Source organism: Rhinolophus ferrumequinum, chromosome X (genome assembly GCF_004115265.2).
Source record: "Rhinolophus ferrumequinum isolate MPI-CBG mRhiFer1 chromosome X, mRhiFer1_v1.p, whole genome shotgun sequence".
Taxonomy (NCBI): Eukaryota; Metazoa; Chordata; class Mammalia; order Chiroptera; family Rhinolophidae; genus Rhinolophus; species Rhinolophus ferrumequinum.
The window spans coordinates 33,981,654-34,007,953 of record NC_046284.1 but is presented as its reverse complement, the minus strand read 5'-3'; the positions used below and the strand labels follow the sequence as shown (position 1 = coordinate 34,007,953).

The following is a 26,300-nucleotide window of genomic DNA, read 5'->3' as shown; positions in this document are numbered from 1 at the left end:
CACACACACAGCAACAAACAACAACAAAAAATGAAACAATTCCCAAATAAAGCCTGGAGACCATGAGGTGCAAAAAGCAGCTGGCTCAGATACAGGAGAGAACTTACCCTCAGCCTCTAAGCCGAGGAGCAAAACATCAGCCAAAGCATCTCAGCAGGGGCCTTATTGTTTTGCTCACCGGTCAGAAGCTGCCGGGGCTCCAATCTTCTCTAGTCCCATACAGGCCATCAAAATGTTGACTGGCCAAAATAACTCTCCAGACAATCCACCAAAAGAGAAGTTTCTTCAGGAAAAAAAAAAAAAAAGATACAAACCACCAAAGAAGTGCTACAACACACCACTCTGGCTGGGCTCCCAACCAGCCACCCATGTGCAAAAAGAGAGAGCTCCTTATGTCCTCCATATAAATGGATCCATCCCCTGGAAGTCACCACAAAGTTTCAACAGGAAGTCAGTACTAGAGAATTAACAAGGGGCCCAGCTCCACCCATAGTCCTCCTAGCTCTATGGCTACTAATCTTAAGATGCCAGTTCACTTTTATCAAAATAAAATCAGAAATGAAAGAGGAGTGACAACTGAATCCACAGAAATACAAAGGATTGTGAGAAAAAATGATGAACAATTATATGCCAGTAAATTGGACAATCTGGAAGAAACTTATAAATTCCTAGAAAAATACAACTTTCCAAGGCTGAATCAAGAATTAACAGAAAATACAGACAGATTACTACTAATGAAATAAAATCAGTAATCAACAAGCAACCAACAAACACAAGTCCTGGACCAGATGGCTTCACAAGTGAATTTCACCAAACATTCAAAAAAGAATTAAAACCCATTATTCTCAAACTATTCCAAAAAAACTGAAGAACAGGGGAAGCACCCAAGTTCATTATGCAAGCCCACCATTATCTTGATTCCAGAACCAGACAAACAAAGGAGGTCTGATCAAAAACTACTGTGCATGTTTAAATTAAAAGAATATATTACAGTAAAAGACACATTGTCATTAATCTCCCTCAAAATACTCCCCCTTTTTCGAACACACTATCCCATTGTTCCTGTCACTTTCTGAAACAGTTCTGAAAGTCCTGTTTTGTGACTGTCTTTAGTTGTGCTGCTGTGGCTGCCTCAATGTCCTGAATTGATTCAAAACATATAACTTTCATACTCATTTTGATTTGGGGAAAGAGCAGAAGTCACAGGGTGCCAGATCCGGTGAATAAGGTGGATGAAGACACAGTGTTATGTTTTTATTGGACAGAAACTGCCATACCAGAAGCAATGTCTGACACGGAACCTTTCCCATTGTGATCACAAAATGCAGTGAATGCTGGTACCGAGTAACATCCAACAGAAAGGCAGAGATATTCAATAGGGGAAGCAGCATCTCAAACCTTAGTAACAATGTGTGACAAGTTTCAACTTGCTCAGTGAAGTCAGTCAAGTGTGAGCTATGGTTCAGAGAAGGTGTGTTTTAAAGTGTACCATAAATCATCCTCTATCATGACAACACTCCATGTTACACACCACTTCTGGTATATGGCATTTTCTGTCAAATAAAAACATTACGGCGTGTCCTTATTTACCTTATTCACTGGATCTGGCACCATGCAACTTCTGGCTCTTCCCCAAAGTCAAAATGATTCAGGACATTGAGGCAGCCACAACAGCACAACTAAAGACACACATGAAAGAGGACTTCCAGAACTGTTTCAGAAAGTGACAAGAACAATGAGATAGTGTGCATGAAGTGAGGGGGAGTATTTTGAGGGGGATTAATGACAATGTGTCTTTTACTGTAATACATTTTTTATTTAAACATAAACCATATTGTTTGATCACACCTCATATTACAAAAATAGAAAATTATAGGTCGATATCTTTGATGAACATAGATGCAAAAATCCTCCACAAAATATTAGCAAACCTGATTCAGCAATACATTAAAAAGATCATACACCATGATCACAGCATTTATTTTGGGGATGCAAGTTTGGTTCAGTATTTGCAGATCAATTAATGTGATACTCTACATAAAAAAATGAAAGATAAAAGTCATATAATCATATCAATAGATGCAGAAAAAGCATACCAAAAAAAAAAAAAAAACACCCTAGCATCCATTTATAATAAAAACTCTCCAAGGGAACATACCTCAACATAATAAATGCAATATATGACAGTCCTACAGCTAACATCATACTCAGTGCTGAAAAGCTAAAAGCATTTTTTTTTCTTAAGATCAGGAATAATACAAGCATGTCCACTTCCATTGTTTTTATTCAACATAGTAGTAGAAGTTCTATCCACAGCAATAAGACATGAGAAAAAAAATAAGGCAGCCAAATTGAAAAGGAGTAAGTAAAATTGTCATTATTTGCAGATGACATGATACTATATGCTCGTATAGAGAACCCTACAGATTCTACCTAAAAACTATTACAACTCATAACTAAATTCAATAAAGTAGCAGGGTACAAAATTAATTTCAGAAATCAGTTTTTTATACATCAAAAATCAACTGTCAGAAAGAGAAAATAAGAAAACATTCCAATTTACAATTGCATCAAAAATAAAATAAAATACCTAGGAAAAAATTTAACCAAGCTAAAAGACCTGTACTCAGAAAATTATAAGACAGTGAAGAAAGAAATGGAAGAAGATACAAATAAATGGAAGTATATACCATATTCATGGATAGGAAGAATTAACATCATTGAAATGTCCATACTACCCACAGTAATCAATAGATTCAATGCAATCTGTATCAAAATACCAATGGCATTTTTCACAGAATGAGAATAATCCTAACATTTATATGTATCAACAAAAGACCCAAAACAGCCATAGCAATCTTGAGAAAAAAGAACAAAGTTGAAGGTATCCCATTACCTGATATCAAGCTATACTACAAGGCTAAAGTAATCATAACAGAATGGCACTGGCATACAAAATAGACACATAGATCAATGGAACAGAAGAGAGCACCCAAAAATAAACCCATGCATATAGGATCAATTAATCTATGACAAAGGAGCCAAGAATACAGAATGGGGTAAAGACTGTGTAATCAATAAATGATGTTGGCAAAACTGGACAGATACATGCAAAAAATGTAACTGACAACCAGTTTAAGAATAAGCTTACTATGGATTAAATACTTAAGTGTAAGACCTGAAACTTAAAGCTCCTAGAAGAAAACATAGGCAGTAAACTCTTGGACATTGCTTTCAGTAATTTTTTTTTTTCTGATATAACTCCTCAGGCAAGGGAAACAACAGAAAAAAACAAAGAAATGGGACTACATATAACTAAAAAGTTTTTGCACAGTAAAGGAAACAACCAACAAAATGAAAAGACAATCAACTGAATTGGAGAAGATATTTGCCGATGATACATCTGATAAGGGGTTAATATCCAGGGTTTATAAAGAACTCATGAAACTTAACACCAAAAACAAACAATCAAATTTAAAAATGGGCAGAGTACCTGAATAGACGTTTGTAGAAAAAGCACATACAGCCAATAGACATATGAAAAGATGCTCAACATAACTAATCATCAGAGAAATGCAAACTAAAACCACAATGAGATAATCCTCACACCTGTCAGAATGGCTATCATCCATAAATCGACAAATAACAAGTGCTGGCAAAGATGTGGAGAAAAAAGAACCCTCAAACACCGTTGGTGGGATTATGAATTGGTGCAGGCACTTTGGTCAACAGTTTGTAGGTTCTGCAAAAAATAAAAAAATACAACTTTTTTATGACCCAGCAATTTACCCCCCAAAAATTCAAAACACTAATTTGAAAAGATATATGCACCCCTGTGTTCACTGAAGAGCTATTTACCATAGCCAAGATAGGGAAACAACGAAAACGCTCATCAATAGATGATTGGATAAAGAAGAGGTAGTACATATATACAGTAGAATATTTGTCGGTCATAAAAAAGAATGAACTCTGAACATTTGCGAGCGGCACAGTTTCAGTTCAGATCTACACCAGCCTGACTTCTTAGGCCAGGTTCCTCTGACTATGGTGCTCTGTTACCTCCTATTGCACTCTAGTGTGTTGTTTCTTTTCTTTTCTTTTTCTAATTTGACACATGTTGGCTTTGTGCTTTTTGAGGTGTAACAGCCATAGTAAATAAAATATTAATAGATGATGTAATACAGAATTGTACACCTGAAATCTATGTAATTTCACTAACAATTGTCACCCCAATGAATTTAAAAAAAAAAAGGAAAAAAATATTAATAAAATATCCTCATTCAGGAAAACTTTGTAAGTAGTCTCCTGTGCCTATATATTCAGAAATTTAAGAGTTTAAAATAATACACAGTTAACACCAATGACGAGCAATAGATACTTTTCTTTACTCGGTGTCATAGAGAAAATTCATATATTTTTGTATTTTATCAGTTACTTACCATTTATTACTTAATCCTCTGAATGTTTTCCTTTTAAACAACTTTATTGATGCCCTTCAATAGATGAATGGATAAAGACGATGTGATATACATACACACACACACACTCAGCAATAAAAAAAAAGAATGAAATCTTGCCATTTGTGTCAACATGGATGATCCTAGAGGATATTATGCTAACTGAAATATAAATATTTCATTTTTATGTGGAATGAAAAGAATAAAACAAATGAAGAAACAATATAGAAACAGACTCATAGATACAGAGAACAAACTAATGGTTGCCAGATGGGAGAAGGGAGATGGAGAGCTGGGTGGAAAAGGTGAAGGGATTAAGAAATACAAATTGTTAGTTACAAAATAGTCAGGGTTATGTAAAGCACCGCATAGAAAATGTAATCAATAATGTTGCAACAACTATGTATAGGGCCAGGTGGCTACTATACTAATCAGGGAGGTCACTGCATAAATTATATAAATGTCTAACCACTACACTGTACTCCTGAAAGTAAAATAAAATAATATTCAAAGTCAACTGTAACTGACAAAGATAACTAATTTTTAAAAAAGAATAAAATCATTGTAGGTGTTTTTCCTTCTTTCAGGATTTTCCATCCTCCAAGCAATTATGGAAGCAGCAGTGCAGAACAACTGGCAAGTGACAGCACGATCTGTGGGAAACATAAAGGATGTCCAAGAATTCAGGCGCATCATTGAAGAAATGGACAGGAGGCAGGAAAAGCGATATTTGATTGACTGTGAAGTCGAAAGGATTAACACAATTTTGGAACAGGTACATTCAAGATTTATTCCACCCACAGTCAACATTTTAAATCACCAGCCTGAGGCAGTTCCCATACCTGATAATAAATTAAGTAGGCAACCTGACTAAATGTGCCAATAGTTTTTGATAGTCTCTCTAATCCTTCTTCTCACCAGTGGTTGCAGAAAAAGAAAGAAAATCTAAGCTGTTGAAAATTGTATTGCTGTCATGCGGGGTGTCAGGCGGGGTCTCTGGTCCTACTCCCCACATAAGAACGCAGGACATGGTAAGGCCAAAAAGGAACACCCACGGAGCCATAGGTAGGGGAGTCATACCACTATACTCTCACTGGCGGCTGGGTTGGAGACACAGGAACCAGGAGCAACACAATTCTCAACCCTCACTGTGCCGCTTGCAGACTCAGCCATCATCTTCTTGCTAGCTCCCCCTTTTTTTTGCTAGCCTAGCCACGGCAGTTATATTCATGGCTAATGGCTCACTGGTTACAGCTGACGGCCAACTAGCCACAGCTGATGGCCATTTGATCACAGTCGATGGCCATTTATTACCTGAGCCAGCACCTTTCTATGTGAGGCCGAGAGCCTGGAAACTGATTTTTGGGGCTCTGTCCCCACAATTGCCATGATTAATCTGGAAGTCTCTGCAATTTAATGCTACCTATCAGATAAACACTCTTCCACACCTATTTCATAGATAGCTGACTCTTTCAAAGTAATCCCCTTCTTTTCCCATTCCTTCTTCCCAGCAGGGAAGAGACAAGGGATGGGGCAGGGCAGAAGGGTAGCGTTTCTACTTTACGGGCTTTGTTACAGAATGTCAGGGCAGTCCTCATTGGGTTTGAAAATTGTGGATATTTTTGAAGAATATCCCTGTGGTGAAAGAGAGAGGAAGGGGGTGGGGAGGAGATATGTGTGTGTAATTTAAGCCCATTTTTTTAATATGACATATGAGTAAAAATGTTCATGGCTTTTAAAATGTGAACAAAGTGAAAATGATTTACACTGGGGGGGATATGATTCAACGGGCCAAAATGTATTTATTATTAAACTTAGATATTTACATTTAAGATTAAAAAGTATTAGTATAAATGCTTCACCCTAAGCCAAATAGACACTCTGTCTGGAGTAGACCCACATTGAAATGTGGTGAAAGTTTACTATTCTCCTTAGTAGTTTCATTGCCAGTTAATAACAAAGTGCCTTGCTGCCAAAAACAAAACTATAAGGGAAACATTTACATTCTATTTGATCCTAGTGCACCTGGGGGGCAAAACAGCTTCAGATTTTCAAATTATCATGAGCTGTCATTGCCTGGGAGAGCTGTTTTATAGCAAATTAAATATTAACAATTTGTCAGATATGTTTCCATAAGAAGAGAATTAAAAAACCAAAAAAGGTAAGAAAAGGGAAGGGAAGAGAAGGAAGGAGAGGACAGAGAAGGAGAGGGAGGGAGGAAAAGAGGGAATGGAAGGAGGGAGAGACAAAAATAGGAAGGGAAGGGAAGGGAAGGGAAGGGAGGAAGGAAGGAAGGAAGGAAGGAAGGAAGGAAGGAAGGAAGGAAGGAAGGAAGGAAGGAAAGGAAGAAAGGAAAGAAGGAAAGGAAAGGAACGAGGGAGGGGAGAAGAGAGAGATTGAAGGAAGGAAGGAAGGAGAGAGAGAGAGAAAGAGAGAGAGAGAGAGAGAGAGAGAGAGAGAGAAAGGAAAAGAAAAATCGCAGATTCTGCATTATACACATATAAAGCTGTCCTTTTCTTAAGAACAGCATCACGTCTAGTGAATTACACCTCACAGAAAATCTAGAGCATTAGTTTGACTTAATCTAATTTCCCAACTAATATTCTCTTGAGCTATCCAAATGATACACCTCTCCGTTTCAAAACAAACAAACAAACAAACAAACAAACAAACAAACAAACAAACAAACAAACCTGCCTTTCATTTTCTTAGATCTTGAAAGTGAAGAATCAGGTCAGTGATATTGGTGTATGTACTAAATGTCCTCTAAAATTTAATACCAAAATAGCCTTTTAGTGGGTGACCTACTAAGTAGTCTAGAGCAAAGGAACATCCTCTTTGTTGTACTTTGTTTTCTTTCTTTTGTACTAGTGACTTTGGCTTCTTGAATATCTTACATTCTGTTAAATCTTTTGGGTTTTATAGGACCTTGTTGTGGAGTCTGAAATTTTTCAGCATAATGTAAAAGAAAAAGAAGTGGATAGGACTCTGACTCCTATATAGCTGTAGGATCTTGGGCACTTAAATATTAATATCTAAATATCTGTGCCTCAGTTGTCTCATCTATGTAATGGGAAAACAAAATTTGCTCTACCTAATATAGTTGGTTTAATTGCTTTGAAATGCATAAAATGTTATAGAAAAATATAATCGTTATTACTAAACACTTTCAGGAAAATTAAACTAACATTCAAAAACCCTGTTCTCTCTTTCCATATCTCACTTTTTATCTTCCTTTCCTCTATATGCACATTCACATTACCCCTCAAAATACTTTCTCTCCCATTTTTCAGGGAACATTGTTCAAAGAAAAGTTTTAGCAACATCCAGGTAAGGCCAGGTAGTTGATTTTACTTATTTTTTTTTCCCTTTTGAAGAAATTGTCACAAAACTATCAACTTATGACTGTTTTCTACCATTTAAGGAATTTCTACTAGGCACTAAGTACTTTGAGATAAGGGCCATGTCTGTCTTGCTCATTGTTGTATCTGCAGTTTCCAACAGAGTATCTGGCTAATAGTGTTGGATGGATAGATGGATGGGTGGATGAATGGATAGATGGATGAATATTGAACAAGCACATTTCAATAAGTGTCACTGTAATTTTGTTATGCTTCCATCCAGAGGCAAAATAGTATATGCAGCTTCATGACATAATTATTAAAGCACACATTTTCTCAAAGGTTTTAGATGGTGGCTTTCTGCTCAAGCCTATTCTAATGCTATCAGGAATTTGCCTTTTTTTTTGGTATAAGAGTAGATTTCTCATTAAACAAATTTTTTAAATTAAGTAACAAATTCAAGGTGATATTTCTTTAAAGAAAACATTTTTTTAAATGAATTTTATACTAAGATACAGAGATACCGTTTTTATCATTGGTTCCTAACCATTCTTGGCAAACTTATCATAATTCACTATATAGATCCTGGGTTGGAAGATAACTCAATCAGTATTGTTCTCTCAAAAGATACCCACATTCTCCAAAGATGTTTTCAACTTTTTTTGAAGTTATTTTCACAGAAGGAAACTTCTATAGTCTCCCACAAAATGACATTTAATGCCACTACTTGAAGTAGCTGAGCCTGTTATACCACTACAACCCTATTCATTTTATATCATATTTTTGCATAAACTAAGTTCATATTGTACACTATATTCAATGGATGTTAATGAAAAGATCTTAATGTTTTGTAAGTTTTCAAATATAAACAAATCATCAATACAGTATATAGCATAACTTCCTCATTTCATGATACAGATTCTAAATTTCCCTGTGAATGTTTAAATAACATTTTATTTTTAAATTACAATTGACATTCAATATTATATTAGTTTAAGGTGCACAACATGGTGATTAAACATTTATATAACTTACAAAGTGGTCAACCCAGTAAATCTACATAGTACCCATCTGACACCATACATAGTTATTACAATATTATTGACTATTTTCCTTATGCTGTACTTCACACCCCCATAACTATTTTGTTACTACCAGTTTGTACTTCTTAATCCCTTCACCATTTTCACCCATCTCCCCAACCCACCCTCCCATCTGGCAACACTCAAAATGTTCTCTGTGTCTATGAGTTTGTTTCCATTTTGTTTGTTCATTTATTTTGTTCTTTAGATTCCACATATAGGTGAAATCATATGGTATTTGTTCTTCACTATATGACTTATTTCACTTAGCATAATACCCTCTAAGTCCATCCATGTTGCTGCAAATGGCAAGATTTCATTCTTTTTGTATGGCTAACATTCCATTGTATATAGGTACCATTACTTCTTTATCCATTTATCTACTGAATTATACTTAGGTTGCTTGCATATCTAGGCTACTGCAAATAATGTTGCAATAAACATATGGATGCATATGTCTTTTCAAATTAGTGTTTTGGGTTTCTATGGATAAATACCCAGAAGAGGAATTACTGGGTCCTCTTTTGCTCTTGTGATAGCCTTTGTTTTAAAGTCTATTTTATCTGGTATAAGTTTTACTACCCCAGCTCTTTGTTTGTTTCCATTTTCATGAAATAACTTTTTCTATTCCTTTCCTTTCAGGCTGTGTGTGTCTTTTGATCTGTAGTGAGTCTCCTACAGGCAGCATGTGTAAGGGTTTTGTTTTCTTATCTATTCAGCTACACTATGTCTTTTGATTGGAATATTTAATTCATTTATATTTAAAGTAATTGTTGATAGATACGTACTTATTGCCATTGAATTATTCATGTTTTTCATATATTTTTCTTCTTCTGCTTAAAGAAGTCTCTTTAACATTTATAACACTGGTTTGGTTGTGATGAACTCCTTTAGCTTTTTCTTATCTGGAAAGCTCTTTACCGCACCTTCAATTTTTTTTTCTTTTCTTAATTACAGTTTATTGGGGTGACAGTAGTTAGTAAAGTTATATAGGTTTCAGGTGTACATCAATTTTAAATGATAGCCCTGCTGGGTAGAGTAATCTTGGTTGTAGGTCCTTGCTTTTCATCACTTGGAATATTTCATACCAATCCATTCTGGCCTGCAAAGTTTCTGTTGAGAAATCAGCTGATGGTCTTATGGGACCTCCCTTACAGGCAACTAACTTCTTTTATCTTGCTGCTTTTAAGATTCTCTCTTTCTCTTTAACTTTTAGCATTTTAATTATGATGTGTCTTGATGTAGGCCTTTTTGGATCCATCTTGTTTGGACTCTGTGCTTCCTGGGCTTATATGTCTATTTCCTCCACCTGGTTAGGTTACTTTTCTGTCATCATTTCTTCAAATAGGTTTTCAATTCCTTGTGCTCTCTCTTCTTCTTCTGGTATCCCTATAATACAAACGTTGGTATGCTTGATGTTGTCCTTGAAGTCCCTTAAACTATCTTCATTTTTTTACTTTTTTTTACTTTTTGTTGTTCCAATTCAGTGTTTTCTTCTACCATGTCTTCCAAATCACTGATTCGAAGCTCTAGTTCATCTAGTCTACTCTTCATTCCCTCTGATATATTCTTTATTTCAGTTATTGTATCCTTCATTTCTGACTAGTTCTTTTTTATATTTTCTATCTCCATTTTTATGTTTCCTATCTCTTTCTTAAAGTTCTCCCTGAGATCATTGAGCATCCTTATAACCAGTGTTTGAACTCTGTATCTGGTAGATTGCTTGTCTCCATTTTGTTTAGTTTTTTTTCTGGAGCATTGTTCTGTTCTTTTATTTGGGAAATGTTTCTTTGTTTCCCCATTTTGGTTGCCTCCTTGTGTTTGTTTCTACATATTATGGAGAGCTGATATGTCTTCTGATCTTGGTAGAGTGGCCTTATGTCGTAGGTGTCCTGTGGGTCCCAGTGGCATGGTATCCCTATTCACCTGAGATGGGTGCTCCAGGTGTGTCCTTTATGTGGGTTGTGTGTGCCCTCCTGCTGTAGTTGAGCCTTGATTCCTGTTTGCACTTCAGTGGGTGGGATTTGCCTTCAGGTTAACTGGCTTTGAGGATTGGCTATGACCACATTGTATGAAATGCTGTGTTTGGACTGACCTCATGGAGCAGAATTTTCCCCCATTTACTTCGAGATCACCCTTTGGGTGTTCTGCTTCTAATGATAATATGGTGCTGCTCTGTTGTGGTCTGAAGTGGCCTCTGGGTGTGTTGGTTATGGAGCCACTTGAGAGAGGCTCTGGTGCAGCCCAGGGGGGCGCCTGCATGTGCCCTGCTGGGGCCACTTGAGCTACAAAGCGATCTGCAGATGGTTATCACTTGTACTGGGGCTTGGATGTGCCTGGGAAAGGCTAAGCTATGAACCCAGGCCAGCTGCCACCAATGCCAGGCTTGAGGCTGCATAGCAAGTGGTACAGGGCATGCAAAGGCCAGATGCTGCTTGTTTGTACTTTGTGAACCATTGAGAGATTTTAGGGAAGTCTGCAGCATCAGCCAAGGTAGGCCATTTGTATGGAAAAGTCACTAGAAGTGGCCTCGTGGGCCAAAAGTTGGGTGGAATGGGGTCTTAGGGAATCACTAGGGCAGGGTTACCAGTGTTAGCCAAGTTGATGGAGACACAGGTATGGCACCCACCTAAGTATGTATGCTGGGAGGGGCAAGGGTTCTACAAAAGAGCAATGGCTTCTGCCAGCACTTCTGTCTGGGATAAAGCTGCCCCTCCAGCCCTCGCCTTGCAGCCAAACAATTCAGTTCTTCCTCATATGTCCCTGGAGTGAGTCTAGCAGCAAGTAAGTCCATGTGCATGCCCTTTAAAAGGAATACCTGGAACTCCAGCCACGCTGTGTCTCACTTAGCCACAATATCCACTGGGTTTCACAGCAAGAAGTTGTGTGCACTTCTCTTCATGGCACTGGAACCCTGGACTGGAGATGCTGATGTGGGATTAGAATGCCTTGTTCCTCTGAGAGGGAATCTCCACAGCCAATATCCCTCATGATTTTTAACCACAACACATGGGTGTGGGACCAGCCAATTCCTCATCTCTGCCCCTCCTCGCAGTTTTGATGAGGCTTCTTCTGTCCTTATTTATAGGACTTCTGTTCAGCTAGAGTTCAGGTGATTTTCAATAATGGTTGTGCTGTACTTTAATTGCAATTTTGATGTGGTTGTTGGAGGAGGCAAGAACATCTTGACCAGAAGCTCCAAAGTTATTTTATATCTTTCAACACTTCAGACAACAGTAGGTAAAAAAAAAAAGACTCGGTGAGGTACTAATCTGTCTTTAATATTTCTCCTTAATAGCTAATCTATAAAGTATTCTAAATTTACAGCTACAATAATTAACATATGAAAGGACAGAGCTAGAGACAGATGAAAGAATTAAGGGTTATCAGAGCTCAAAGATAATATTTAGAAACTGTGGATCCTGAATCTAAGAATTAAAAGCATCTTCTACTGGAAGAAGTATGTGTACTAGGATGAATGAAGTACTGATCTGACCTTATATAGCCTTCCTATTACTGTATTGTATTCATGAGGCCTTCCCCACTGGTAAACAGCTGCCTTAATGCAATGACCAGACTAAATATTAATTTTTGAAAAGGTTACCTCTCCATTGTGTATATATACCACATCTTCTTTATCCAATCATCTATGATGGGACACTTTGATTGTTTCCATATCTTGGCCACTGTAAATAATGTTGCAATGAACACTGGAGTACATGTGAGGTCAGACAATTAAGTTCGCGAACACATTCTGGAAGAAATGCTACATACCTCATTGCTGAATATCACTATGGTCACCTTTGAAGTACTCCTCTGGGGAAGCTATGCACTGATGCCAGCGCCTAGTGCACCCTTTAAAGCAATTTTGGAATTCTTTTTCTGGAATGACTGTCGGAGCAGTTGTCATATTACCCTCGATGTTCTGAATGTCAACAAAATGTCTTTCTTTTAATATTTCATTTATCTTCAGGTAAAGAAAGAAGTCATTGGGGACAAGATCAGGTGAGTTGGGAGGTTGTTCCAATACGGTTATTTGTTTATTGGCTAAAACCTCCCTCACAGACAGTGCCATGTGAGCTGGTGCATTGTCATGATACAAGATCCATGAATTGTTGGCAAAAAGTTCAGGTCGTCTAACTTTTTCATGCAGCCTTTTCAGCACTTCCAAATAGTAAACTTGGTTAACTGTTTGTCCAGTTGGTACAAATTCATAATGAATAATCTTTCTGATATCAAAAAAGGTTAGCAACATTGTTGCAACAAGTTAGCAAACTTAATTGTTAGGACTCGTATATATTTATGGATAAATATTTTCAGATTTTGAGGGTAGTCACCCATGGGAGGGGTTGCTGGGTCGTATGGTAATTCTATTCTTAATTTTTGAGGAAGCTCCATACTGTTTTCCATAGCGACTGCCATAAGAAAAGTTGAAATACTGTTATTTGTGACAACAGGGATCGATCTTGAGATTATTATTCTAAGTGAAATAAGTCAGACAGAAAAAGTCCAGAACCATATGACTTCACTCTTGTGTGGGATATAAAACTGAAGGCAACAAAGGAGCAAGACAAACAAATAAATGAACAAAAATTAATAGACACAGAGAACAATTTAGTGGTTGCCAGAGGGTAAAGAGGGAGGGGGATTGGTAGAAGAGGGTAAAGGGGGTCAAATATAAGGTGATGGAAGAGAACTGACTCTGGGTGGTGAACACATAATGCAATACATAGGTAATGTATTATAGAATTGTGCACTTGAAACCTATGTAGTTTTGTTAACCACTGTCATCCCAATCGATTTTAATCAAAAGAGAAAGAAAAAAAAATAAAAATAAAGGTTACCTAGAGATTTATCTACCCATGACTGAATAGATGTTCCATCACAGTACCATATACCTGTGAACTGCTTTTGAAGGTCAGGCCCTATAAAATGAATGGTTCTGTTGGATGTTTAATGTTTATTTAGAGAGACAGCACAGCATAGAGTTTCAGAGAATGCACTCTGGACACAGTCTGCATGGATTCTGTCACTTAGTAACTGTGTGGCCTGAGGCAAGTTACTTAATTAACTCTCTTTGCCTCCATTTCCTGGTTGTAAAATGGGAATGTACCTTAATAACTTGATATACGCCAAGCATTTAGAAAGGTGCCCTACACATAGTATTTGTATAGTGTTTTGATACTAAAAAAAAGTGTTTTCACATATATTATCTCATTTGAGCCTCACTATGGGAGGCAGACAGGGAAGATGTGATTATTGCAGATTTACAGGTGATAAATTGATGATTAGAGACATTTAGATGATTTGTCCAAATGTGGCTCTCTGCTCAATCCCAGTAAGTGGCAGTTTTGTCCTTGCAAAATTCAAGTCTTCTGACTCCAAGTCCAATGCTCTTACTCCTACACTAAACCACCTTTCTTAATTTCTAAATCATTTATTAAATATTTAGTGAATGTCAAACCCTAGATTATGCTCATTCATCAGGTTACCGTTTTAAAGAATTGCAAGGCAATTGGAGATCCACAGAGAAGCAGCAAGAAAAAGGATTAAAGCATTAGAAAATAGGGCCTTCGAGGAAAGTCTAAATTAGTCAAGGTTATTTAGCCTGGTGAAAGAGAGCCAAGAGGCAGTTTAATCACCATCCTCAAGTATGAAGGGTAATCATAAAGAGGACAGTGATCAACTGTTCTGCATGCTTAAGAATAGTACCAGAGCAAATGAGCTTAACTAGACTAGAAAGAGTGTCAGCATTAGAAAGAAATCATTACAAAGAGAGTAAACTGGAAGACAGTAAAATGTCACCAGCTGAAGTTATATGTAGGTGAGCCCATTCTGAATTAGTGACAAGTCAGATCTAGAATAGTTTTTTAGAATCATTTTTATTTACATTTCCCCCACAGTTTTCTGTTCTATTCGTTTTTCCTATTCTATTTTATTTTATTTTATTTTTTAAGATTTTTATTGGGGAAGGGGAACAGAACTTTACTGGGGAACAGTGTGTACTTCCAGGCCTTTTTTTTTCCAAGTCAAGTTGTTGTCCTTTCAATCTTAGTTGTGGAGGGTGCCGTTCAGCTTCAAGTTTTTGTCCTTTCAGTCTTAATTGTGGAGGGTGCAGCTCAGCTCCAGGTCCAGTTGCCATTGCTAGTTGCAGGGGGCGCAGCCCACCATCCCTTACGGAAGTCGAGGAATGGAACTGGCAACCTTGTGGTTGAGAGGATGCGCTCCAACAAACTGAGCCGGGCCATGTTCAATTTTAGTTGCAGGGGGTGGAGCCCACCATCCCTTGTGGGACTCGAGGAGTCAAACTGGCAACCTTGTGGTTGAGAGCCCACTGGCCCATGTGGGAATCGAACCGGCAGCCTTCAGAGTTAGGAGCATGGAGCTCTAACCGCCTTAGCCACCGGGCCGGCCCCTCTATTCTTTTTTTAATTTTTTTTTAAATTGGGGAAATTGGGGAACAGTGTGTTTCTCCAGGGCCCATCAGCTCCAAGTTGTCTTTTAATCTAGTTGTGGATAGCACAGCTCAGCTACAAATTCAGTCGCCATTTTCAATCTTAGTTTCAGGGGGCGCAGCCCACCATCCCAGGTGGGAATTGAACCAGCAACCTTGTTGTTGACAGCTGACCAACTGAGCAATCCAGCACCACCCCCCCGCCCCCCCCGCCCCCGCCCACCACCAAGCTCTGCAGCAGCTCAGTGTGTTCAATCTAGTTGTGCACAGCGCAGCTCAGTGGCCCATGTGGGAATCAAACCAGCAACCCTGTTGTTCAGAGCTCTAACAACTGAGCCATCCGGCCGCCCCTAGAATAGTTTTTTGTTTCTTTTTAATTAAAGTTTATTGGGGTGAAAATTGTTAGTAAAGTTACATAAATTTCAGGTGTACAATCCTGTAATACATTATCTATATTTCACATTGTGTGTTCACCACCCAGAGTCAGTTCTCTTTCCATCACCATATATTAGACATGGTTTACCCTCTTCTAGAGCCCCCCTCCCCTCTTAACCTTTGGTAACCCCTAAACTATTGTCTATGTCTATGAGTTTTTGTTCCCTCATTTGTTTGTCTTCTTTTGTCGTTTTCAGTTTTGTATACCACATATCAGTGAATTTCCTGTCTGATTTATTTCACTTAGCATTATAATCTCAAGATCTATCCATGTTGTCAAAAACGGTATTATTTCATCTTTTCTTACCGCCAAATACTATTCCATTGTGTATGTACTACACAACTTCCTTATCCATTCATTTATCAGAGGACATTTTGGTTGTTCCCATTTCTTCACCACCATAAATAAAGCTGCAGTGAACATTGGAGCACACATGTCTTCATGAATAAATGTTTTCAGATTTTTTGGGTAGATACCCAGGAGAAAGATTGCTGGGTCATAATGTAATTCTTAAGTTTTAGAGAAACCTGCACCGTGCTTTTCATAGTGGCTGCACCAATCTGTATTCCTCCAACAGTGTTTAAGGGTTCTTTTTACTCCACAGCCTCTCCAACACTTCTTACTATTTCTCTTGCTGATGATAGCCATTCTAATTGGAGAGTGGTAATATCTCATTGTGGTTTTTATCTGCATTTCTGTGATGATTAGTGATGTTGAGCATTTTTTCATATGTCTATTTGCCATTTGTATGTCCTTCTTGGAGAAATGTCTCTTCAGGTCCTCTGCCCGTTTTTCAATTGGGTTGTTTTTCTGTTGTTGTTGAGTTGTCTGAGTTCCTTGCATATTTTGGATATTTGCCCCTTATCAGAGGCACTGCTTGCAAAAATCTTCTCCCATTCATTTGGTTGCCTCTTTATTTTGTCAATGGTTTCTTTCTCTGTTCAGATGATTTTAAGTTTGATATAGTCCCATTCATTTATTTTAATTTTTTTCTTCCCTTACTTTTCAAGTCAAATTCATAAAATCCTCTTTGAACTCAAAGTCCATAAGTTTAGTACCTATGTCTTCTTCTATGCAGTTTATTGTTTCCGGTCTTATGCTTAGGTCTTTGGTCCATTTTGAATAAATTTTGGTACATGGTAACAGATAGCAGTCTAGTTTGATTGTTTTGCATGTGGCTTTCCGATTGTCCCAGGAACATTTAGGCTTTCTTTTCTCCATTGTATGTTTTTGCTTTCTTTGTCAAAAAGTATCTTTCCATATTTGTGTGGGTTTATTTCTGAGTTCTCAGTTCCATTCCATTGGTCTGTGTGTCTGTTTTTCTGCCAATACCATGTTGTTTTGATTATTGTTGCCCTGTAGTTCAAGCTAAAGTCAGGGAGTGTTATACCTCCAGCATTGTTCTTTTTTCTTAAGATTGCTTTGGCTCTTCAGGGTGTTTTGTGGTTCCATACAAATCTGATGATTTTTTGTTCTATTTCTTTTAAAAATGCCATTGGGATATTGATAGGGATTGCATTAAATCTGTATATTGCTTTGGGTAATACGGCCATTTTAACTATGTTGATTCTTCCAATCCATGAGCATGGAATGTCTTTCCATTCTTTGTGTCTTCTTCAATTTCTTTTAAAAATGTCTTATAGTTTTCAGCATAAGTCTTTCACAAATTTGATTAAGTTTATTCCTAGGTATTTTCTTCTTTTTGTTTCAATTGCAAGAGGAATTTTTTTTGTTTCTTTTTCTGAGATTTCATTGTTAGTATATAGGAATGCAATCGACTTTTGTACGTTGATTTTGTAGCCAGCAACTTTACTGTATTCGTTGATAGTTTCTAACAGCTTTTTGGTGGAGTCTCTAGGGTTTTCTATATATAGCATCGTCATCTGCAAAAAGTGACAATTTAACTTCTTCATTCCCAATTCGGATGTTTATTATTTATTTCTCTTGAATGAACAGTCTGGCTCAGACTTCCAATACTATGTTGAAAAGCAGACGTGATAGGGCACACCCTGTCATGTTCCTGAATGTAGAGAGAAGGGCTTCAGTTTTTCACTGTTAATTATGTTATTGGCTGAGGGTTTATCATATATGGCCTTTATTACATTCAGGTATTTTCCTTCTATACACATTTTATTAAGTGTTTTCATCATAAATGGATGTTGTATCTTGTCAAATGCTTTTTGTGTATCTATTAATATAATCAAATGATTTTTGTCCATTATTTTGTTTTTTGTGGTGTATCATGGTGATCATTGTGCATCTATTGAACCACCCTTGTACCCCTGAGATGAAGCCGACTTGGTGGTGATGTATAATCTCTTTAATGCATTGTTGCATTCAATTTGCTAGAATTTACTTTAGGGTTTTTGCATCTGTATTCATCACAAATATTGGTCTGTAATTTTATTTTGTGTGTGTTTTCCGTGCCTGGTTTTGGTATCACGGTAATGTTGGCCTCATAAAATAACTTTGGGAGTATTGTCTCTTCTGATTTTTTTGGAAGAGTATGAGTAGGACAGTTATTATATAGTTTTTGAATGTTTGGTAGAATACACCAGTGAAGCCTTCTGGTACTGGACTTTTGCTTTTGGGAAGGTATCAGATGATTGATTCAATTTCCTTACAGATGATTGCTCTATTTAGATTTTTCAATCTTTGTTATTCAAGCTAGAAAGGATATATGTTTCTAAGAATATATCCATTTCATTTACGTTACTGAATTTTGGTGGCATATAATCCTTCATAGTATTCTTGGATGATCTTTTGTATTTCTGTGGCATCTGTGATAACTGCCCCTCTTTCATATCTGAGTTTGTTTCTTTTTTTTCTCTTTTTATCATTGTGAGTTTACCAAAGATTTGTCAATTGTATTAATCTTTCAGAGAACCAGCCATTTGTTGCAGTTTTTTTTTAATTTATAGGGGTGACAATTGTTAGTAAAATTACATATATTTCAGGTGTACAATTCTGTATTACATCATCTATAAATCCCACTGTGTGTTTACCACCCGGAGACAGTTCTCCTTCCATCACCATATATTGGATCCACCTTACCCTCATCTCCCATACCCCACCCCCCTTACCCTATGGTAAACACTAAACTATTGTCTGTCTCTATGAGTTCTTGTTTCTCATGTGTTTGTGTTGTTCTTTTGTTGTTTTTGGTTTATATAACACGTGTCAGTGAAATCATATGGTTCTCTGTTTTTTCTGTATAACTTATTTCGCTTAGCACTATACTCTCAAGATCCATCCACATTGTCACAAATGTTCCTATATCATCTTTTCTTAGCGTCTAACAGTATTCCCTTGTGTATATATACCACAACTTCTTTATACATTCATCTATTGAAGGACATTTTGGTTGTTTCCATGTCTTGGCCACAGTAAACAAAGCTGCAATGAACATTGGAGCACACGTGTCTTTATGTATAAATGTTTTCAGATTTTTGGGGTAGATACCCAGGAGAGGGATTGCTGGTCATATGGTAATTCTATCCGTAGATTTTTGAGGAACCTCCACACTGCCTTCCATAGTGGCTGCACCAGTCTGCATTCCCACCAACAGTGTATGAGGGTTCCTTTTTCTCCACAGCCTCTCCAACACTTGTGACTATTTGTCTTGTTGATGATAGCCATTCTCACTGGGGTGAGGTGATATCTCATTGTGGTTTTTATTTGCATTTCTCTGATGATTAGTGATGTTGAGCACTTTTTCATATGTCTATTTGCCATTTGTATGTCCTCTTTGGAGAAATGTCTCTTCAGGTCCTCTGCCCATTTTTCAATTGGGTTGTATGTTTTCCTGTTGTTGAGTTTCATGTTTCTTGTATATTTTGGATATTAGCCCCCTATCGGAGACACTGTTTGCAAAAATCTTCTCCCTTTCAGTTGGTTTCCTCTTTATTTTGTCAATGGTTTCTTTTGCTGTGTAGAAGCTTTTAAGTTTCATATACTCCCATTCGTTTACTTTAGCTTTTACTTCCATTGCCTTTGGTGTCAAATTCATAAAATGCTCTTTGAACCCAAGGTCCATAAGTTTAGTAGCTATTTGCTTCTATGATGTTTATTGTGTCAGGTCTTATGTTTAAGTAATTGATCCATTTTGAATTAATTTTGGTAAATGGTGACAGATAGCAGTCCAATTTCATTCTTTTGCACATGGTTTTCCAATTCTCCCAGCACCATTTATTGAAGAGGCTGTCTTTCCTCCATTGTATGTTTTTACCTCCTTTGTCAAAAATTATCTGTCCATATCTATATGGGTTCATTTCTGGGTTCTTAATTCTATTCCATTGGTCTATGTGTCTGTTTTTCTGCCAATACCATGCTGTTTTGATTATTGTAACCCTGTAGTACAAGCTAAACTCAGGGAGTGTGATACCTGGAGTATTGTTCTTTTTTCTTAAAATTGCTTTGGCTATTCGGGGTCTTTTGTGGTTCTAAACAAATCTGATGATTTTTTGTTCTATTTCTTAAAAAAATGCCATTGGGATTTTGATGAGGATTGCATTAAATCTCTTTATTGCTTTGGGTAATATGACCATTTTAATTATGTTGATTCTTCCAATCCATGAGCACGCAATGTCTTTCCATTTCTTTTTGTCTTCTTCAATTTCTTTCAAAATTAATTTATAGTTTTCAGCATATACGTCCTTCACATTCTTGGTTAAGTTTATTCCTAGGTATTTTATTCTTTTTTCCTACAATTGCAAAAGGAATTGTTTTTTGTATTTCTTTTTTGAGATTTCATTGTTAGTATATAGGAATGCAATGGACTTTTGTACGTTGAATTTGTAGCCAGCAACTGTCCTGTATTCATTGATTGTTTCTAATAGCTTTTTGATGGAGTCTTTAGGGTTTTCTATATATAGCATCATGTCATCTGCAAAGAGTGATTATTTAACTTCTTCATTCCCAATGTGGATGCCTTTTATTTCTTCCTACTGCCTGTTTGCTCTGGCAAGGACTTCCAACACTATGTTGAAAAGCAGAGGTGATAGGGGAAAGCCCTGTCGTGTTCCTGAACATAGAGCAAAGGGCTTCAGTTTTTCACCATTAATTATGAGATTAGCTGAGGGCTTGTCATATATGGCCTTTATTATGTTAAGGTATTTTCCTTCTATACCTATTTTATTAAGTGTTTTAATCATAAATGGATGTTTTATCTTGTCAAATGGTTTTTCTGCATCAATTGATATAATCATATGACTTTTGTCCTTTATTTTGTATATCTGATGTATCACATTGATGGATTTGCGGATGTTGAACCATCCTTGTGCCCCGGGGATGAACCCCACTTGGTCGTGATGAATGACCTTTTTAATGTATTGTTGTATTCGATTTGCTAGAATTTTGTTTAGGATTTTTGCATCTGTATTCATCATCATATTGGTCTGTAATTTTCTTTTTTTGTGTTGTTCTTACCAGGTTTTGGTATCAGGATAATGTTGGCCTCATAAAATGAGTTAGGGAATACTGTCTCTACTTCAATTTTTTGGAAGACTTTGAGCAGGATTGGTATTAGATCCTCCTTGAAGGTTTGGTAGAATTCACTAGTGAAGCCATCTGGTCCGGGACTTTTGCTTTTGGGAAGGTTTTTGATGACTGATTCAATTTCATTACTGGTGATCGGTCTGTTTAGATTTTCCATTTCTTCATGGTTCAGCCTTGGAAGGCTATATGTTTCTAAGAACTTGTCCATTTCTTCTAGGTTATTGAATTTGGTGGCATATAGTCCTTCATAGTATTCTTGGATGATCCTTTGTATTTCTGTGGTGTCCGTGATAACTTTCCCTTTTTAATATCTGATTTTGTTACTTAGTGTCTTCTCTCTTTTTATCTTAGTGAGTCTAGCCAAAGGTTTGTCAATTTTGTTAATCTTTTCAAAGAACCAGCTCTTTGTCACATTAATTTTTTCTATTGTCTTTTTGTTCTGTATTTCATTTAGTTCTGCTCTGATTTTTGTTATTTCCTTTCTTCTGCTGACCTTGGGTTTCCCTTGTTCTTCTTTTTCTAGTTCTTTAAGGTGTAACATGAGGTTACTTATTTGGAATTTTTCTTGTTTCTTGAGATAGGCCTTTAATGATATAAATTTCCATCTTAAAATTGCTTTTGATGCATCCCAAAAATTTTGGTAGGATGTATTTTCATTGTCATTTGTTTCTATGTATCTTTTGATCTCTCCTCTAATTTCTTCTTTGACCCAGTCGTTCTTTTAAAGTATGTTGTTTAATCTCCATGTATTTGTGGTTTTTCCTGCTTTCTCTTTGCAGTTGATATCCAATTTCAAAACCTTGTGTTCAGAGAATATGCTTGGTATGATTTCAATCTTCTTAAATTTGCTGAGGCTGATTTTTTGTCCCAATATATTGTCTATCCTTGAGAATGTTCCATGTACACTATAAAAGAATGTACAGTCTGATGTTTTAGGATGAAGTGCTCTATATATGTCAATTATGTCCATTTCATCTAATGTGTTATTTAGGGCTGCTATTTCATTACTTATTTTCTGTTTGGATGATCTATCCATAGCTGTCAATGATGTATTTAGGTCCCCTAGTATAACTGTGTTTTGGTCAATCTCTCCCTTTAGTTCTGTTAGTAGTTGCTTGGTATATTTCGGTGCACACTGATTGGGGGCATAAATATTGATGACTGTTATGTCTTCTTGTTGTATAGTCCCCTTTACCATTATGAAATGTCCATATTTGTCTCTTGTTATCTTTTTCACCCTGAAGTCTGCTTCATCTGATATCATTATGGCTACACCTGATTTTCTCTGGGTACAATTTGCTTGGAGTGTCAATTTCCACCCTTTCACTTTGAGTCTATGCTTGTCCTTGTAGCTGAGATGTGTCTCTTGGAGACAGTGTATGGTTGGGTTTAGTTTTTTGATCCAATCTGCTACTCTGTGCCTTTTTATTGGTGAGTTCAGTCCATTTACATTTAAGGTTATTATTGATATGTGTGGATTTCCTGTCGTTCTATCTTTAGTTTTCTGGTAAGGCTGTGTCTCCATTGTTTCTTTGCCTTTTTGTTGTTGTGTATTATTTCTGTTTGGTGGTATTCTATGATGTTTCCCTCTGTTTCTTCTTTTATTACAGTATGTACTTCAGTTCTGGATTTTTCTTGAGTGGTTACCCTTAAGTTTAAATAAAACAAAGTTTAATATTTATAGTATTCTATTTTCTTTAGCATGCTTACTTTTTCCATCCCCATATTCTGGTTCAGGCCTTAACCCCCCCCCCTTTTTATGTTTTGGTTGCCACAAATTGTCCCTGTTGTTGGTGGTCGAATAGCCTCCTTTAGTATTTCTTGTAGTGCAGGTTGTGTACTAGAAAATTCCCTCAGCTTCTCTATGTCTGAAAGGTCTTTATTCCTCCTTCATATCTAAAGGATATCTTTTCTGGATACATTATTATTGACTCCTAATTTCTCTCTTTCAATACTTTGAATATTTGGTTCCACTCTCTTCTGGCTTGTACAGTTTCTGCTGAAAAATCTGATGATAATCTAATGGGCTTTCCTTTGTAGTTTACCGTCTTCTTTTCCCTGGCTGCCTTGAAGATTCTTTCTTTGTCTTTGATTTTAAACAGCTTCAATACAATGTGCCTTGGAGAAGGCCTGTTGGGATTGAGGTAATTAGGTGTTCTATTAGCTTCTTGGATTCGAGGATCCAGTTCTGTCCACAAGTTTGGGAAGTTCTCATCAACAATTTGTTTGAATATATTCTCTGTTGCCTTCTCTCTTTCTTCTCCTTCTGGTGTGCCCATTATTCTTATATTGCTCTTTCTGATGGAGCAGAAAGTTCTTGTAGAGTTCTTTCATTGCTTTTAAGTCTCAAGTCTCTTTCTTCTTCCATCTGTGTAATTTCCAAGTTTCTGTCTTCGATGTCACTGATTCTTTCCTCCATCTGGTCAACTCTACTACCTAAGCTGGTGATTTCATTCTTAATTTCTTCTTTTGAGTTCTTAATCTCCAGAAATTCTATTTGGTTCTTTTTTAAAATTTTAATCTCTTTTGTAAAATGCTCATGTTTTTTCTTTGATTGCGTTTCTGAGTTCATTACGCTGCCTTTCTGTGTTTTCTTGTATCTCGTTGAGTTTTTTCAGAACTGCAATCTTGTATTCTCTGTTGTTTAAGTCACATATATCCAGAAAAGTTCCTTTTCTGGAGACTTTTCACTTTGTTTCTGAGCTATCTTGTTGCCTTGGTTATTCATGGCAATTACTGATTTATTATTTCTCTTCCTAGACATCTACAGGAGTGGCCTCTGCAACAGGTTGATAGGAAGAGGTCTTTCTTTTGTTTTCCAGTAGTTGTTGGTAGAATGTTTATTTTCTCTCCGACTGCAGCCTGTTTTTTCTCTCACATGGTAGTGCTATGTTTTCTCTGCACTATTCCAGCTTCTCACACAATGGGTGGATTCCCTGGGAGACAGGCTTCTCCTCTGTTAATAGTTAGCTTGGGTCACAGGGCACAGTGTTCGTGTGGGTGTTCGGAGAGCTTTTGAAGTTCCAAAGCTCTTCCTGCACCAGATTCAGAGCCCATGTGTTTCAGCAGTTCTGTTTACTCCTGCAGGGATCTGCCCAGATAGGTGGGGCCAGGGGTGGGGTGAGTTGTGAGAGGTGGCCCAGAGCAATGGCGGCGACCACCACCACAGCCTGTCCTGCTTCCACAGCTCCCTCCCCTCTGCCGGAACTAGTTGGGCTGCAAATCTGTTGCTGCTGTCCACAGTTCTCAGAACAGCAAATATTCTGTTCTTTTGATCTGACACTGCTACTGTTCAGCCTCTAGCACTGGGCAGGTGGGGGCGGGGCGAGCTCTGGGAGGGTGGCGAGGGGGCGGCTAGTCTCATTGCCTAAGGCTTCCGTTCTCTGCTCAGCAGTGAGGGCTTAAACCACTGTTTTCAGCCTTCTTCCCTCAGTCTTTGCTCCAAGGTCTCTGCCATGAGCGTTGGGTTCAGTCGTATTATATGTTGCCCCCTCAGTCCTGTGGGTCATAAGCAGAGCCCTAGCAGTCTGAGTTCTTCCCTCTCCCACAACTGCAGTAGTTCCGGGATACAGCGAGCTGGGAGCACTGAGCTAGGTCTGCGTCTCTGCCGTTGCGGCTCCGTCTCTACACTTCTCCCTTCCCTGCTCCCCATCTCGCACGATTCACCCACCTTTTGGTGAATTCAGTAGTGGGCCTCTTCATCTTGCCTGTCTGCTGTGCAGGGCGTCCTTTGTCGAGTTATTGTTGTTCGATTAGTTGTAAATTCCGGGGGAGCTTTACAGCGGCTCACCTCACGCCGCCATTTTTATGACGTCATTTCGCATTAATTTTTTCAAGTGTTTTTTGTTCTCTATTTCATTTAGTTCTGCTCTGATTTCTATTATTTCCCTCTTTCTGCTGACTTTGGGTTTCATTTGTTCTTCTTTTTCTAGTTCTTTAATGTGTAACGTGAGGTTATTTATCAGGGATTTTTCTTCTTTCTTGAGATAGGTCTTTAATGATATAAATTTCCCTGCTTGAACTGCGTTCTCTGCATCCCAAAAATTTTGGTAGGGTTTATTTTCATTCTCATTTTATTCTATGTATCTTTTGATTTCTCTTTGACCCAGTTATTCTTTAAAAGTGTGTTTTTTAATTTCCATATATTTGTGGGTTTTCCTGCTTTTTTTTGCAGTTGATATCCTATTTCAAAGCCTTGTTATTAGAGGACATGCTTAGTATGATTTTGATCTTAAGTTTGCTGAGGCTAGTGTTATGTCCCAATATGTGGTCTATCCTTGAGTATGTTCCTTGTATAATAGAAAAGAATGTATAGTCCAGTGTTCTAGGATGAAGTGCTCTATAAACACCAATTATGTCCATTTCATCTAATGTGTCATTTAGGGCTTCTCTTTCTCTCTTTATTTTCTGTTTGGATGATCTTTCCATAACCGTCAATGATGTATTTTGATCCCCACTATAATTGTGTTTTGGTCAATTTCTCCCTTTCATTCTGTTAGTATTTGCTTTGTATATTTTGTTGCCCATGATTGGGGGACACAAATATTGATAACTGTTATGTCTTCTTGTTTTATAGTCCCCTTTATCATTATGCAATGTCCATCTTTGTCTGTTGTTACCTTTTTTATTCTGATGTCTGTTTTACCTGACATCAGTATAGCTACACCCGATTTTCTCTGAATACCATTTTCTTGGAATATCATTTTGCACCCTTTCACTTTGAGTCTGCATTTGTCCTTATAGCTGAGATGTGTCTCTTGTTGGCAGCATATGGTTGATTTTAGGTTTTTGATTCTATTTGCTTATCTGTGCCTTTTTTTTTTTTTTTGCGAGTTCAGTCCATTTACATTTAGGGTGATTGTTGACATGAAAATTTCCTATCATTCTATCTCTGGTTTTCTGGTAGGACAGTGTCTCCATTGTTTCTTTGCCTTTTGATTGCTGTCTATTATTTATGTGTGATGGTCGTTTATGATTTTTTGCACTCTGTCTTCTTTTTTTATGATACATATTTCAGTTCTGGAATATTTTTGA

The 26,300-nt window shown here is 37.3% G+C and overlaps 1 protein-coding gene across 10 annotated transcripts in view; it reads left to right on the top strand.

Moving 5' to 3' along the window:
• GRIA3 (glutamate ionotropic receptor AMPA type subunit 3) overlaps positions 1 to 26,300 on the top strand; it is a 555,596-nt gene that overhangs the window by 248,367 nt on the left and 280,929 nt on the right. For all 10 annotated transcript variants that reach the window (XR_004423667.1, XM_033112237.1, XM_033112265.1 and 7 more), the window contains one exon: positions 5,045 to 5,232. Coding sequence is in view for 9 of the 10 variants with exons in the window: in XM_033112237.1 (XP_032968128.1) it covers positions 5,045 to 5,232 (188 nt within the window). In the remaining variant the exon portion in view is untranslated. The remainder of the gene's footprint in view (positions 1 to 5,044; positions 5,233 to 26,300) is intronic.